The sequence below is a fragment of the Phodopus roborovskii genome, unplaced genomic scaffold (genome assembly GCF_943737965.1).
Source record: "Phodopus roborovskii unplaced genomic scaffold, PHOROB, whole genome shotgun sequence".
Classification (NCBI taxonomy): Eukaryota; Metazoa; Chordata; class Mammalia; order Rodentia; family Cricetidae; genus Phodopus; species Phodopus roborovskii.
The window spans coordinates 5,062,438-5,077,338 of NW_026125540.1; the positions used below are offsets into that span (position 1 = coordinate 5,062,438).

General features: G+C 38.8%; 1 protein-coding gene across 5 annotated transcripts in view; it reads right to left on the bottom strand.

Moving 5' to 3' along the window:
• The window catches only part of Elf2 (E74 like ETS transcription factor 2), an 82,436-nt gene that overhangs the window by 39,130 nt on the left and 28,405 nt on the right, over window positions 1–14,901 (bottom strand). For 3 of the 5 annotated variants that reach the window (XM_051176900.1, XM_051176898.1, XM_051176899.1), the window contains exon 4: window positions 14,540–14,705. In XM_051176900.1, the coding sequence (XP_051032857.1) occupies window positions 14,540–14,705 (166 nt within the window). Of the gene's footprint in view, window positions 1–6,614; window positions 6,714–14,539; window positions 14,706–14,901 lie in introns of those variants that run through there. The other 2 variants (XM_051176905.1, XM_051176902.1) reach the window with 1 other exon arrangement.

Sequence of the window (14,901 nt, forward strand, 5' to 3'; positions counted from 1 at the left end):
ACCATGGTATTAATAGCATTTGTGATTTCTTGGCCAATAATAAATGCATATTTCATACTATGCTGCATTTGCTATTGATACCCAAACTAGAAGTTACAGTCAGCATTACTTTGTAATGACAGCTGTAAAACGGGCCTTCCCAGGCTTGATGTGCTGAGAAGCACCTGCTCTAACACCACAATGGACAGTTTGACAACTCGCCTGAGCGTGTGTACTCCCTGGCAATGGTAGGTGTTTTGCTTTATATTTTAAAACATTCTAAAAGATTCACAGGCTCCACGCTGTGGCAAACAAGCTCCACAACACAGGAAGACTGAAAACTCTCACAGATGTTAAGCAGAATGTCAACAGTGTGCTTGCCTTCTTCCCATTGAAGTGCTCCTTTACCAACCTAAACAAACATTTGCACAAAGATATTTACAGAACACTAATCACCCCACCTCTTAGCATCCCGACCACCTTACAAAATATTTGGGTTTCAAAAGCGTCATATTAAAAATAAAACATGAAGTTAAATATATTAATAATTACCTGCTAGTTGGCAAGTATAAATGAAAGAAACATTTTTACCCACCCATTTTTGAAGTTTTACATTTTAGAGGATTTCAATAAAACCCCTTTCAAGAATTAGGAGAGTTCTGAGTTCCTTACTCTCCTTTCCAGAACAATGGGCATTTTAAATGTAGAAATTTGTGAATGTTAGGAAGTTAATGCACACCATTACAGTTTGGATCTCAAATGTCCTACACAGATTCTTAGACTGAATGCTTGGACCCCAGGTGCTAGGTGGAACTGTTCTGGGAAAATTCTAGAAACTTTAGTTTGGTAGTAATTTTTTCTTTCTTTTTAGAAACCCTTTCCTTTCCTTTTCTTATGTCTTACTTTGTTTTGTTGACATACTGTGTAGCCCCGGCTAGCCTGGAATTCATAACACCCACCAGCCTCTGCCTCCCAAGTGCTGAGATGAAAGACATACCTGAACACCACCTAAACACCTGTTTAGATTTTTCAAACAGGACCTAGCTATGTAGCTCAAGCTGGCCTCAAACTTCTCAACTGGTGGGATTACAGAAATGTATCATCATCTTAGTTCATTTTGGAAACTTTAGGAGGTGGGACCTACATGGGGGAACTAGGTCACTGGAGTGGCATCTTGCTCTCTTGTTCCTGCCCTTGTCTCTGCTTCCTGTACATCACATGCTCTTGCCTCCACAGTGTTTGCCTCCTCAGATGGAGCCAGGCAACATAATGTCAGCTTAATGGCATTGAATTTTAAAATGTTTTATAGGAACCTACTGAAAAAGAATAAATGCTCAGGTCCCAAAGTAACATTCTACAACAAACAGAAGGAGTCTATCACAGGAGTAAACAGACTAAGAGTTTTTTAACCCTCTCAAAAGCTAACTCAACTCAAGCCTTGAGTTAGACCACATTATCACTGAAATTGTCTCCTACTACATACTTTTTAAATCTCAGGTTTTAGCTAGGTGTTGTGGCAGATGTCTGTAACCCTAGCAACTCAGTAGACTGATGAAGTAGTTTGAGGCCTATAAACTACATAACGAGTTCCAGGCCAGACTGAGCGATGTTGCCAAGACCCTAACTCAAAATTACATACATAGAGATATACAAACATACATATACACAAAAATAAAACAATTCAAGGAGTTCTAAAGGTTAATAAGCACTCCCTAAAACATCAGGGCAAGGTGAGAGAGAGAAGAGGTATAGCAAATACAGAGGGGGAATGGAACCTGCGCTGAAGAAAGCTTGGCTTTGCTAAACGTGTGAATGCCTATGGCAGTGAGAGGCCATAGAAATGAAAACTGCTTGCTAAAGGAAGGTCCCAAAAGACACAAGAATGGGATAGTCATAGTCACCCATCTGAACACTTTAATAAACATAACAGGACCAAACAAGTAGGCATGCCTTATGCTCCAGTTGTTTCATGCTCATGCAGCTGTTTCAGTAACATGCAATGAAAGGAAAAGGGAGCATCAGAACAACTCTTCTTTATTCAGAGAAAAGCATAGTCGGAAACATCTGCCATGGGTGCTGTTACCCCTGTAAAAGCCAACGGCACTTAGGGACAGTGCCTTAATTACTTTTCTTTTCTGTAATAAGACACCATGACCAAGGCAACTTACTAAAAACATTTATTTGGGATGTATGGTTTCAGAGACTTGAAGTCCATGGCCATCACAGTGGCAGGCAGGTAGTAATGGTATTAGACCAATAGCTAAACACTCAGATTTTGAGACAGAACAAGGCAGAACAAGACTCCAAATAGTGGCAGTCTTTTGAAACCTCAAAGCATCCCCAGTAACACACCATCCCCAACAAGGCCACACCTCCTAATCCTTCCCAAACAATTCCACCAACTGGGTACCAAGTATTCCAAGTATTCAATTATATAAGCCTATGGGAGTCATTTCAAACCACCACAGGAAGTATCCAAAATGAGCCTTGCACATATAGGCAAGCACACTACCACTGATCTACATCTGCCACTACTAATACTGGTATTGTTTTTCTAGTAAGCATTTTATGTAGCAGCCATTTCAAGTACTAAGGAAAATTTTCTCTCTCTCTCTCTCTCTCTCTCTCTCTCTCTCTGTGTGTGTGTGTGTGTGTGTGTGTGTGTGTTTGTGTGTCTTTCAAGACAAGAAAACAAATATTAAGTTTCAAAAATTTATAGCCAGACAAATATGTCACTGGAATAATGGAAGAAAAGGCTACCTCAAATCAGTAATAAAACTAATTCTTCAGGTCCCAAAATAAAATGAAGCTTCTAACCATCAACGGAGAACAGACTTAAGTTCTAACCCCCTTGCCAAACAGTATGACATGCCACATTTGTAGCCCAGTATCTGTTATGAGTAAAAACAAACATATGTAAGGCAGATGCCTACAACTTCATATGCCAGGAAATAAAACTAACATGAAGTTAAACTTGAATACTAGGATAACTGACCCTTCACTTTCATTGAACGGTGATCTAGTTGAGAGAAAGAATGAATACGCACTCAGTCATGTTTATTCATACTTACACAAGTTATCACAATTTCCTGTTCATTTTGGTACTGCCCTGCTTCAAAGGCTCTAATTTTTATCACATATACCTATGTGGTGATATATTGTTTATGATTTAATAAAGCCGCTGGGGATCAAAATACAAAGCTAGCCACAGCCATAGAGCCAGGCAGTGATGATACACACCTTTAATCCCAGGACTCTAGAGACAGGCAGATGAACCTCTGTGTGTTCAAGGCCACCCAGGGCTACACAAGAGTGAATCAGTCTAAAAGAGTAACAGAGCTCATGCCTTTAATACCAGCACTAGGGAGGTATTAAACGAAGTAGCAAAGGGTATCATGTGAGATTTAGTTTCCAGACAGGGAAAGCATTTGTCTCTGAGGATTCACTGAGGCAGGATTGACATTTCAGTTTAGTAGAGGTAAGAGTTACTGGACTTGCTGCTTAGCTTTTCTGATCTTCAGTTTGAACCCCAATATTTGTCTCTGGGTTTTTACTATTTGTGTTATTTATCGAAGTCCCTATTAAAAATAGGTGATACAATAAATGTACCACTTTTATATTACCTGAATAAATGATACTAGATGTCTCACCTATATTTTTTTAGCAAGCACTGTTCTTAATATGCACTTATGTTGCTTAGCATACATTTAATCAGTTACTTCAAGCTGCTGCATACATGATTGTTGTGATAAACCATGTTTTTTCCATCTCTAAGAAATTGCTATTGAACTAAAAGCAAGCTTCTTTTTGGCAACTAAAATGGTCACATAAGATCCCACACCAGTGATGTAGAGACTCTATACCATGGTTACTATGAGGACCACAGTACAAGAGTAGACAGGCAGAGTATACCAGAATAGGTGGGCTTACCCACAATCACCCAGGTTAATGAATTCCCATAGCAAGTCAGTGGCACTTGCTATGTTTTAAATGCTATATGTTACATATTTTTAAATTCCAAACATATATATGTATATATGTATGTATGTATATATTAATTATTGTACAGGCAGGCCCTTAAGCATAGCCTTTCCATATACAATTATGCTTATAGCATATAGTATGACAGAAGGGCCAAAACAAGGACTCTTCATAGCAGTGAAATTATTATGATTATTTGTATAAAGTGCAAAAAATAAGAAAGAGTCTCAAGGTAACTTATTTATAAGTAGCAGAATCAAAAGATTAACTTAGGCTTTATAGCCCAAATGATTAAAATAATGTTCCTATTATATAACATAAAGGCTACCAGCTCTACAAAATCCCACCAATACAACAAACAGAATGGTACTCAATCAGTAAGACCTACACTCAAACAGTGTGCAGGAGGGACAGATGAGGGCAGTGGTTCCTCCTCTCCTGCATCAGCCCTGTACGAAGCACCCACCTTCTTCACTCCACAGGGAAGGGTACCTAGCCAACCATCGTCTTAGCTGCTACCACACTCACTGACCTACAACTGCAGCCCAAATCTGCAGAGGCAGACAACTTATCGAAAGTGCTTCTTTGTCTTACTTTTTTTTTTTATTTATTGTACTCAATATATTGGAAACAACTAAAAGTATATTGTTTTAGTTGGCTTAAAACTTAAAGGCAGTTCTCTATTTCCCTTTAGTAAAGTTCCATATTTGGATCCATACTTGGATCCAAAGCTTTAAAAGCCCTTTACTCTCCTTCTCCCCACATTGAATCTCCTTCTACAACGCAGAGAAGCCATGTTCTTCCAGATACCCTTTGCAAATCACCTTGTTGGGGAGTCATTCCCTGACCTCCCTGGCAATTCCCACATTTTATATTGCCATAAACTACACTAACTTATTTAATGCCTTCTACAAAGCTGAAAGCCCAGTGAGAGCAAGGCTCCTGGCCTCCTGTCTGCCTCATGAAGAGTCAGCTCTGACCTGGCCAGATAGAAGATGGAAGGGGAAAGACGGGGTTCACGGCATGAACGTTAAAGACTAAAGTTAATAAAACTAACTTGTATTGGGGTTTTCATGAGATAAAGCTTTTAGCTTTTCTTGTAACAGAAAGACAAGTCTGAGATGACAGCTGTGTTATTCTGTTCCAATATAGTAACCATATCCCTACTTACAGTGTGTGTATTTCATAGCAACATGTTGTAAACTACAAAAATAGGCAATAATTTTTAAAATGCAAATGCAAACATTCATGTGTGTTCATGTGTACCTCTGTGTGGAATTCAGGAGACAACTTCAGATGTTGGTCCTCACCTTCCTTATTTTTGAGACAGAATCTCTGCTGTTTTTCTTTGCATGAACCATCTCTCCAACCTCCTTAACTAATGTTTTTTTTTTAAACTTAAAAAAATTTTTTTGAAAACAAAGGTATGTTATAATTTCTGAAACAAAAAAATTCTTTTAAAGTGACCTACTTTCTAACATACTTTCATTCTTTCTCTATAAAATAGATGTATATAAATAGTACTTAAAATAATTTCCATTGCTGCTTAGCAATTGGCAATTATTTACTTTGAGCCATTTTTCCCCTTTTTGTATGTCTGTATGTGTATACACACTTGTACTTGGGTACCCAGAAGCCAGACTAGGGCTTTAGATTATCTGGAGATAAAGTTACAGGCAGATGTAAGCACCTGGATGTAGGTGATGAGAATCAAATTCAGGTCCTTTGCAAGAGCTGCAAACCCTCTTAACCACAGAGCATTTCTCCAGCCCATCTGTTTTGTTTCTAAGGTATGGTGTAATAACACACTTCAACTAATGACCCTCCTGCCTCAGGCTCATGAGTGCTAGAATTACAAGCATGGCCATCACATTTGGCAAATCTGGGTGTTTTAGTATCATGTCTTAAAAGACAGCGAAGAAGTTTGAAAACTAAATGAGCACACATAACATCTTCCACACTACAGCTGACCCCCATTTTTCATAAACTGGACATTTTAATATCTAATTCCAAGTTAATGGGAATTGGAGATTTGGGGAAGAGTCATAATTATAACATATTTCACTAATTCTAAGATGCAGTTTTTCACATTCGACATGTCTGAAACTGAAATGTGTCTTATCATCAACTATCTCTTATTGCGAATCATCTTCCTCCTCCACTTGTATAAAGTAATGGCTTTTAACCACAGATAGCCTCAGGCTAAATGAAACTTAAGATATTAAAATATTAAAGACTTTCTTCAACAATGCTTTCTAGATCATTTTAGTCACAGTACAATTATAATTCAGTCATTCCAAAAAGCAAACTCAGTAACTTTGAGGTTCATGTTTTGCCGTTTCTATGACCAACCCCAGGAAAACAGACAACTAAAAGAAAACATCTTAAAGGATTTGGGGAAACATCTGTATTGGAAGAGGAAACAACACAAAGAAAGGGACAAGAGGTCTTGAGTGCAGCTTCGAGGCATCACAGATTCAGACCACCCCGGAACTTTACCCAGGGCAAGGTAAGGGAACAATGTGGGTAGCAAACTGCATAGGTGAAGATACTACTTTATTATCTCTTCTTAAAATAAAAATGGCATAGGAAGATGATAACTGTAATGAGATATAATACCATAAACATTCTTAATAAATTAAAAGCCAACCTACCCGCATTGTCTTCCTCCTGGCTCATCTGTACCACCTCCAGGGAATCCTAGGACTGGGTTCCTTTCCCGTCCCCATTTCTCAAGCCGATGCTCTACCTCCCTGTGGCAACAATATTTTCTAATTAAAAGAGTCCTTTTGTGCCACAGGGAGGATTTCTGATGGTATAACAAATACAGAAGTCATCCCAGCTCCTCATGAACTCAGACTTGTCCTGACATTCAGACAGAAATCTGGTTTCTGATATTTCAATAAAGAAATCTGACTTTATTCTTTCAAACTGTATTTATAAATCTCAACTTTCATTTGTTAAAAAGTAACCTTTGCTTTCTTACTGAATTATATAAAAATTCTTATTCTTCTAACTTTCAACTAACCTTTAAATCGATTTTTTGTTGTTCACTAAAACAGTTGAGTATTTTTTACATTTTTTTACTTATTGTACATTTGTGAGTGTGTGTATGTATGTGGGCATTCGTGTGCCAGGACAAGCGAATGGAAGTCAGAGGCTAACCTTCAAGAGTTTTTCTCTCACTCCAAAAGATGAAACTCAGGTCACCAGGCTTGTGGTAGCAAGCACCTTTACCCACTGAGCCACCATGCCAGTGCATAAAAAACAGATTACTTTTTTTTTTTTTAAGTTTTCTTGATAATTAAATACAAGAATAACCTTTTATACTTTGGTGGCTGAATACAAAGCAAAGTCATGCCATGACTACTCAAGAGATGTAGGAATCATAAAAAGACTGAAGATCAACATGTCTACTTGTCCAACCAAAAGAAAATGACAGCTACAAAAAGCAGTGCTCAGATGAGTGTGGTAGCACAGGCCAGTTGCTCCAGCTACTTGGAAGTCTGGGGAAGAAAGACAGCCTGAGCCCATGGTTTAGGGACAACCTGGGCAGTACATAGTAAGATTTGCACCAAATAATATTAATGATTAAAAGACTAAAACATGTCAAAGTTTGTGTTATTTGGATTTCTTAAAGTAGCAATCATGTCTCACTGATAATGATGACTTTCAGAGCACTGGCTGCTCTTCCAGGGGTCTGGAGTTCAATTCCCAGCAACCACATGTTGACTCACAACCATCCATAATGAGATCTGGTGCCCTCTTCTGACCTGCAGGCATATATGCAGGCAGAACACACTACATAATTAAAGAAATATTAAAGTCAACAATGACTATAAAATATAACTCATCTATATAAGACAGCATGCTATATGAGCATGTTCAGGTATTTTTGGATGACTTTCAAAATTCTGAGTAATATTAGGTTATTCAAAAAATAAATACTGAAGATTTCATATAAATGACAATCTTTCCTTTCTCACTTTCTTTCCTTCATTTGTCTGAAACTGGGTCCGGCTCCACATTGCCCAGGTTGGACTCACTCACCATCCTGCCTCAAGTTTCCCCAGTACTGAGACTGCAGGCACATGTCACCACACCTAGACAGAAAATGGTTCTTGACTAAAATAGCAACTTCAGAACCTAATGGTCTGGTTCTTATTTCCTCACTACCTGTCACACGTTCAACACAAGAAACATACACAGAGACACTCACACAATTCCAAGGTTGCTTTTATCCTCACTGCAAGAACGAACAACAACTAAACCCAGATAGTATCTTGGAAGATCGGAAGAGTGATTAATGTTGGTTATAATAGCTGTACAGAGTCTCAGGTACCTGGGTCTAGAACCTGGGTCTAGATATTACAGATGAGGAAACAGAGTAGAAGTTCAGTCAGTATACTTTGAATAGTCCTTGTGAAAGGCAGGAAGGAAAAGAACTGGGAGAGCAGAGTTTCCAAAGGTATCACCAGATCATGAAGGACCTACTCTGGGTTGCTCAAAGGCCACTGAGCGTGCCAGAAGAGTGGCCTTTGAAATCTAGCAATTTAAACTATAGATGGATTGACAAGTGCAGCGAGCTGCAGACTGACAGACAGACACAGTCAGCTATAGACTGGCTGACAAACACAGTGAGGTAAGGAAAAATGAAAGAAAAAATGCTTGCTGAAGGTATGTGTTTGCTTTAGTTTTTTTTTTTTTTTTTTTTTTTTTTTGTTTTCCTTTTTAACATGGAAATGAAATTAAAATACAAAGTTAAATGTTCTGAGTGCATTGCAGACCTATCAAACCTGAAGACATACAGAAAGCTGCTCATGAAATCAATGGAATTTGTTCAAGAACTGTCCTTTAAGTTATCTTTTATGACGTCCTTACAGCCTTGAATAAACACTCTTGAAAAGTTTAAATGTCACCAAGTAAGTGATGCGGAGAAAAACTGAAGGCAGAGCTAGCTAAGTGAGTTCCAGGAAAACCAGGACTACACAGTTTTAGAAAGCCTGTCTCAAAAATCAAAACAAAAAATAAAAGGGGGGTGGGAGTAAAAAGAAAAAGTTAAATTCAGTAACCCAGGATGCTCTCTCAGATTTGCTTTTACAATTCTTCACATTTTTCAAAATACAAACATTTCTAAAACTAACTATAATTCTCAATCATTGTCTTACCCAACACAAGTACACCCTTGAAGTATCCGCCCCATAGAGACATTCTCCAATACCTTTTCCCTAGAAGGTCTAGATTATTTTCACAGAATCAAGTAAGGATGATTCCCACATCTGTCTCTATCCACCCTGCTATTACTGTGCTGCAGTGACTCAGCAGCTCCCATCTGCCCCCTAGCACTACTCTCCATCCTAGGAGAGAGTTACATCAACAGGACTCACATAGCTTTACACTGAGCTTTTCAATGGAGGGGCTGGGCAGGGAACCAAAGGAGGAGAGGAAGGTTAGGGGACTTAATCCCTGGCTCCCTAGATATGGCACTGCCATCTAACCAGGTACATCCTTTGACCAAGATCCCACGTTTTCCCAAGGTGATTCCTTTTCCAGGACAACTGCTTCCACATCTGAGTGGCTGAGGAGTCCCTCCCCTGAGCACTGGAGCCCAGAATAGAAACAGCTCTGTTACAGAGTGCTGGATCACTGCCCTCCTCCCCAATCCTTTGCACTGTGCTTACTTTCCTTTACTAAAACTTCCCACAAATTAGCCTAATTTGAGCATGCCATTTCCTTTGTGATGAATTGTTTATTCCTTTATGCATCTGTAAATACCTAAATATTCCTTCTTAGATATTTTATTTAAACTCAAACTCAGTGTGACTATTAACAAAATCATCTGTTTCTCAAGACAGTTCTTTCCTTTTATGAACCTCTACAAGATGTCACTGTCTCTTACTGCCATAACGTGGGTGACAGCTTTCTTGAGTATGCCCCTCCTTGTCTTCAGGTCAGAAGGGACAATGGATGGTGTTTATGTAGCCCTCTGTTCCTATGGCCACTACTCTAATATTTCCTAAGTTACCCTTTAAGTCACAACAGCACCCTTCCTGCCTCTAGTCCCAACAATTTCTACTTAAGTTGCATTTGTTTATTTATATATGTTACTTCAGATTGAACATAGAGCCTTGTGTAGAAGGTAAGCACTTTACCACTAGGCCGCATCCCAGCCAATATACAGAATCTGTCCTCTATTGGTGGTATTGCTTCCTCCATAAGAGCCTCTAAATCTTCTGACCACTTTATCTGCATAATTACTAACTCCTGACATTCAATAAAATTTATTTCATATGTATATATTTTAATGTGAAATGACTATATTGTAATGAAAGACTGTATTGTCAGATATCTGTAGAGAATCCAATAAACTCCTGGCTCCCGTCACATCCAGCTTGTGAGCAGGCCTGGTGCTGGGGAAGTACACAGCCCTATGAGTTATTTCACGCCTCCACAGACAAGCTCACCCTCCACAGCTTACTGCTGCTCTTAAAGGCTCTTAAGCATCCTCACCACAGTGTATCAGCAGGTTAGATGAATATACCTCTTTAGAGGTTTCACAGAACTTCATTTTCCTACAACATCTAAGAGGATGTTGGTATCACCCCTAAGCTCTGAGAGGAAAATGTAGACTTCTAAGAGAAAGATAAATGACACAGACAATAATTACTATCAAAATGAGACTCCTCAGACGTACAAGGTAATGACCGTAGCACTCCTGCCTACTTAACAATGAGAGCAGTGTTTCTGGCATGGATATGTGTGGGTACAGAGGAATAAAAAAGAAAAATCTCAATGTGACCAGTAGAGCTTATAGAACAAGTTAAATTATTATTTTAGGCTGATAAAATATGAATTATAAACCAGGTGTAGTTACGCATGACTTTAATCACAGCACTCAGGAGGCAGAAGCAGGTGGAGAGCTGTGACTTCAAGGCCAAGAGGTCTACATACCCTGTCTCAAAAAACAAAAACAAACAAAAAGACAGACAGACAGACAGACAGGCACACACACACTATAGTTTGAAAGAAGTCTAGGACATACTCCCTAGAATTTTACAAGGAAATCCTATTCTACACATATTTTTAATTGTATGTGTTCATGGTGTATATGTGCATGCATTCACATGCCAGGGTACATGCATATCTGGAGATCAGAGAACAACTGTAAGGGGCCAGTATCCCTTCCAACTCAGCAGAGGTCCTGGGGATCAAGCAGGTTGCCAGGCTTGCAAGCAAGCACCAATAACCACTGAGCCACCTCACCAGACCGTTATCCTAGTCTTTTTCTCAAGACAGGGTTTTTCAATGTAGCTTTGGAGCCTGTCCTGGCACTCGCTCTCTAGATCAGGCTGGCCTGGAACTCACAGAGATCCACCTGCCTCTGCCTCCCAAGTGCTGGAACTAAAGGCGTGCGCCCCCACCACCCGGTTTATTCTATTCTTAACTCCCTCAGTTCACCAAATAAAAACTGAGACATTCTATTCCTTTCCTTTTCTCCTCAGCCAGTTTCTTTTTAAACAAATTTAGAATTTCATTTATAAACTTAATATCACAAGGGATGAACCCTCCCATTCTAAGCCATCCCTGAATGCAAACAGAGAATCAGCTAAGTGATGGCAACCCTTATTCATTTGTATATTCTAAATATAAGAAGTAAATCCACTTAAAGCATGTGGTTTTTTAAAAAAAGAAAGAAGGAAAGAAAATAAACAAAATCAAGTTCAGATTTGCTAATATAATTATTTGGGGGAGTGTGCATAAAGCAAAAATTAACCTATGACTTAATTATTGTCAAGTCATTTTTTAAATTCATGATCAAAAATGGGACTACGTGTAAAATGAAGTCCCGGGGTACTTTTTACAATATTAGAATAATGTAAGTGATTTGTCTAACTTCCTTCTACTGCTTAAAAAATTTCAATCTGAAAAATAGTACTGATAGTGGGTTTGGTAGAGCAGAAGCAGGAAGGCCACAGTTCAAGGCCTGCCAAGGGTCCCAGAGAGATCCTCAATATAAAATAGTATTAAATATTTTAAAACCCACTTGTCAAAAACAATTACAATGTCTGCTTACAGTGGTATAATGGAATCATTACATTACAAAAGTAGCAGGTTTTCTCCACATGGGCCCTACTAGGCCCAGGCTAGCCTTAAATCCACAACCTCTGGAGGCTAATCCCGGGCCTGTGGAATAGTCCGATGACACCCACATACCACAGTCAGCTCCAATCCTCCTTTTCAGTATCTCACTCACTAACAGCTGTCCTGTGAATGGAATCACCCTCAATTCCATTAACAGGTTGCATTCATTTCTTACTCAAAACTGTTCTATATTAATTACTTTAATTGAAGTCTTTATTATCAGTTACATAATAACATTTGTCAACCTGCTCTGGCATTCAAATACACTAAATATCCTAATGTATCTACTTATGCAAATCCTGCACTCTTGTTTTCATTTTTAAAGTTTTAAACATGATGCCAAATCAATCATTTGTTGTTGTTTTCATTTTGTTGTTTAGACTTTTGAGATAGGATCTCTCTATGTAGCTCTTGGTGGCCTGGAACTTGATATGTAGACCAGGCTGTCCAAAAACTTCTGCCCTGCACATGCTAGGATTAAAGGTGTGCAGCACCACCATGCCTACTCCAAAATTATCGAGGAATTTGAAACAAGCTCTCCTTTTGTGTATTCAGCTTAAGCTATCGTATTTTTAGTGTACAATCACTGCTTTATCTAGTTATAATGACATAATAGAATCATTACAATATCTACTCCAAAATGTCATTGTATGTAGTACTTTTACTTCTTTTACCTCAAGAAGAAAACTCAGGTCTAGAGGGATGACAGTGTGCTTCCTGCTCTTCCAAAACATCCAGGTTGAAGTCCCAATACTCACACAGCAGCTCACAACTGTCTGTAATGTGGGCATCCATCAATCCCAAGGCACCCGATGGCCACTTCTAGCTCTGCAGGCACCAGGGACACATGTGGTGCACGAACACACACGCAGGCAAAACACCCCTACACACACACACTTTAATAGTGATAATAACATTTAAAAAATAAGAAAAAGGAAAACCAAACCTGAACTTCTGCCTTCAGCCTGAAAAACTTACATGAAGAAACAAGTGTTGTGCAGAGGCAGGTGGGTTTCTGTGAGTTTGAGACAAGCCTGGTCTACAAAATGAGTTCTAGATAGAACAGGCTCCATAGTTACACAGACAAACCTTGACTTGAAAAACAAACAAAAAAAGAAACAACTGTTACCTACTAGAGCAAGGCACCACTCCAGACTACAGCCCTGAAGTCAGATAAAACAGTGCACACTTCACCTGAGTTCTGCAGACACATAATCTTGCTCAGAAAAATCAAGGCAGCTTCTAATATCTAAGCTCAATAAACATATGAAACTGAAAAACAAAGTGAGTCTAGAAGTTAGCAGTACTTAGAAAACACCACCAGGCCTCACAGAACTAAAAGACAAACAGTCAAAACATAGTTGGCAGAGTTTGCAAGAAAATATGCCTAAATATTTAAGAGATTTCCAGCCAGTGAGATAGCTCAAAATGTAAAAACACTAATGACCTCTGGGTTCCCTCCCTGGGACCCACATGGTGGAGAGAAGTGATTCCCATTATTGTCCTCTGACCTGCACACACACACACACACACACACACACACACACACACACACACACACGAAATTTCACTAAGACTGTAAACCAATAATAGTTTTTTTAAAAAAATCATTAACAGATTATGATAATTTTATTGCTATGTAAATCACTAAAATGATATAAGGAAAATATTTTCTTCATGGTCATAGCAATTAAAAAAAAAAAGATTTCTCTAAGAATTGCACACACTGATCCCCAAATACACATACAGCTGATGAAATACAAACTGATGGGAACACCAAGATATTGAAGAAGACAGAAGAATCTGACAGGCAAAGTTGCTTCAGATTGAAGAGAATAAAGACCCTGCTGCAGCAATGCTGACCCTACAAGAGGGCTGGGGGGGGGGGGGACCTTTTTTTTTATTATTAGAAAATATCACTCATGTGTACTAACCTACTAATCTCTATAATTAAATAATAACTAATGAGTATTTGTAGTCCCAGAAAAAAATACATAAAAACAACTTTTGTGTCAGTCATATACCAAAGAACTATATTGTAAGACTCTATTATATAAACTCTCTTAAACAAAGATTTTAGACCAGTTTCCAGCCTATGATAAACAACATTTTAAAATGGGTTCTTCAGTCTAAGATTCCCCACCAATAGTAATACTGAAGCTTACAGAGTGAGTTCTATGGCTAGAGAAATGGCTCAGTAATTAAGAGCACTGGATGTTCATCCAGGACTGGGGTTGGCTTCCCAGCACCCGCTTGACGGTTCACAACCATCTGTATGTAACTCCAGCTCCAGAGTATCTAACAGCCTCTTCTGGCCAACATGGGCACTGCACACACTTGGTACAGACATACACACAGGTAAAGCATCCTTACACATAAAACACATGACTTTTTAAAATAAGAGTTGTAGATGAAAAACACTTTTCGCCATGTCTACCTGTTTCCGAATTCTCGGTCTCAACTTCTTGCTCTTCGGCCACATCCTGCATCATATAAGTCTCATCGTCATACACCAGAACCTGGGCAGCGTAGCCCTGCTCTAATCTTGCACTGGGGACTGGCTCCACAATCACAGCTGGATATTCAGGGACCTTGTCACCTCCCTACAAAAGCAAATTTAAAGAACAATCAAGCTTTGTGTTGGAAAATTCTGGAGTTCTGAATTTGGGTTCACAAAATCTCATTTAGTCCACACCGTGTATTTCATGAGTTACATACATGAATGTAGAAAAACAAGGAAATGGAAAGGCTGGCTGTGATAATCTTCAAGTCTTAAGAGAAGATGAAGTAAGAGAAGAA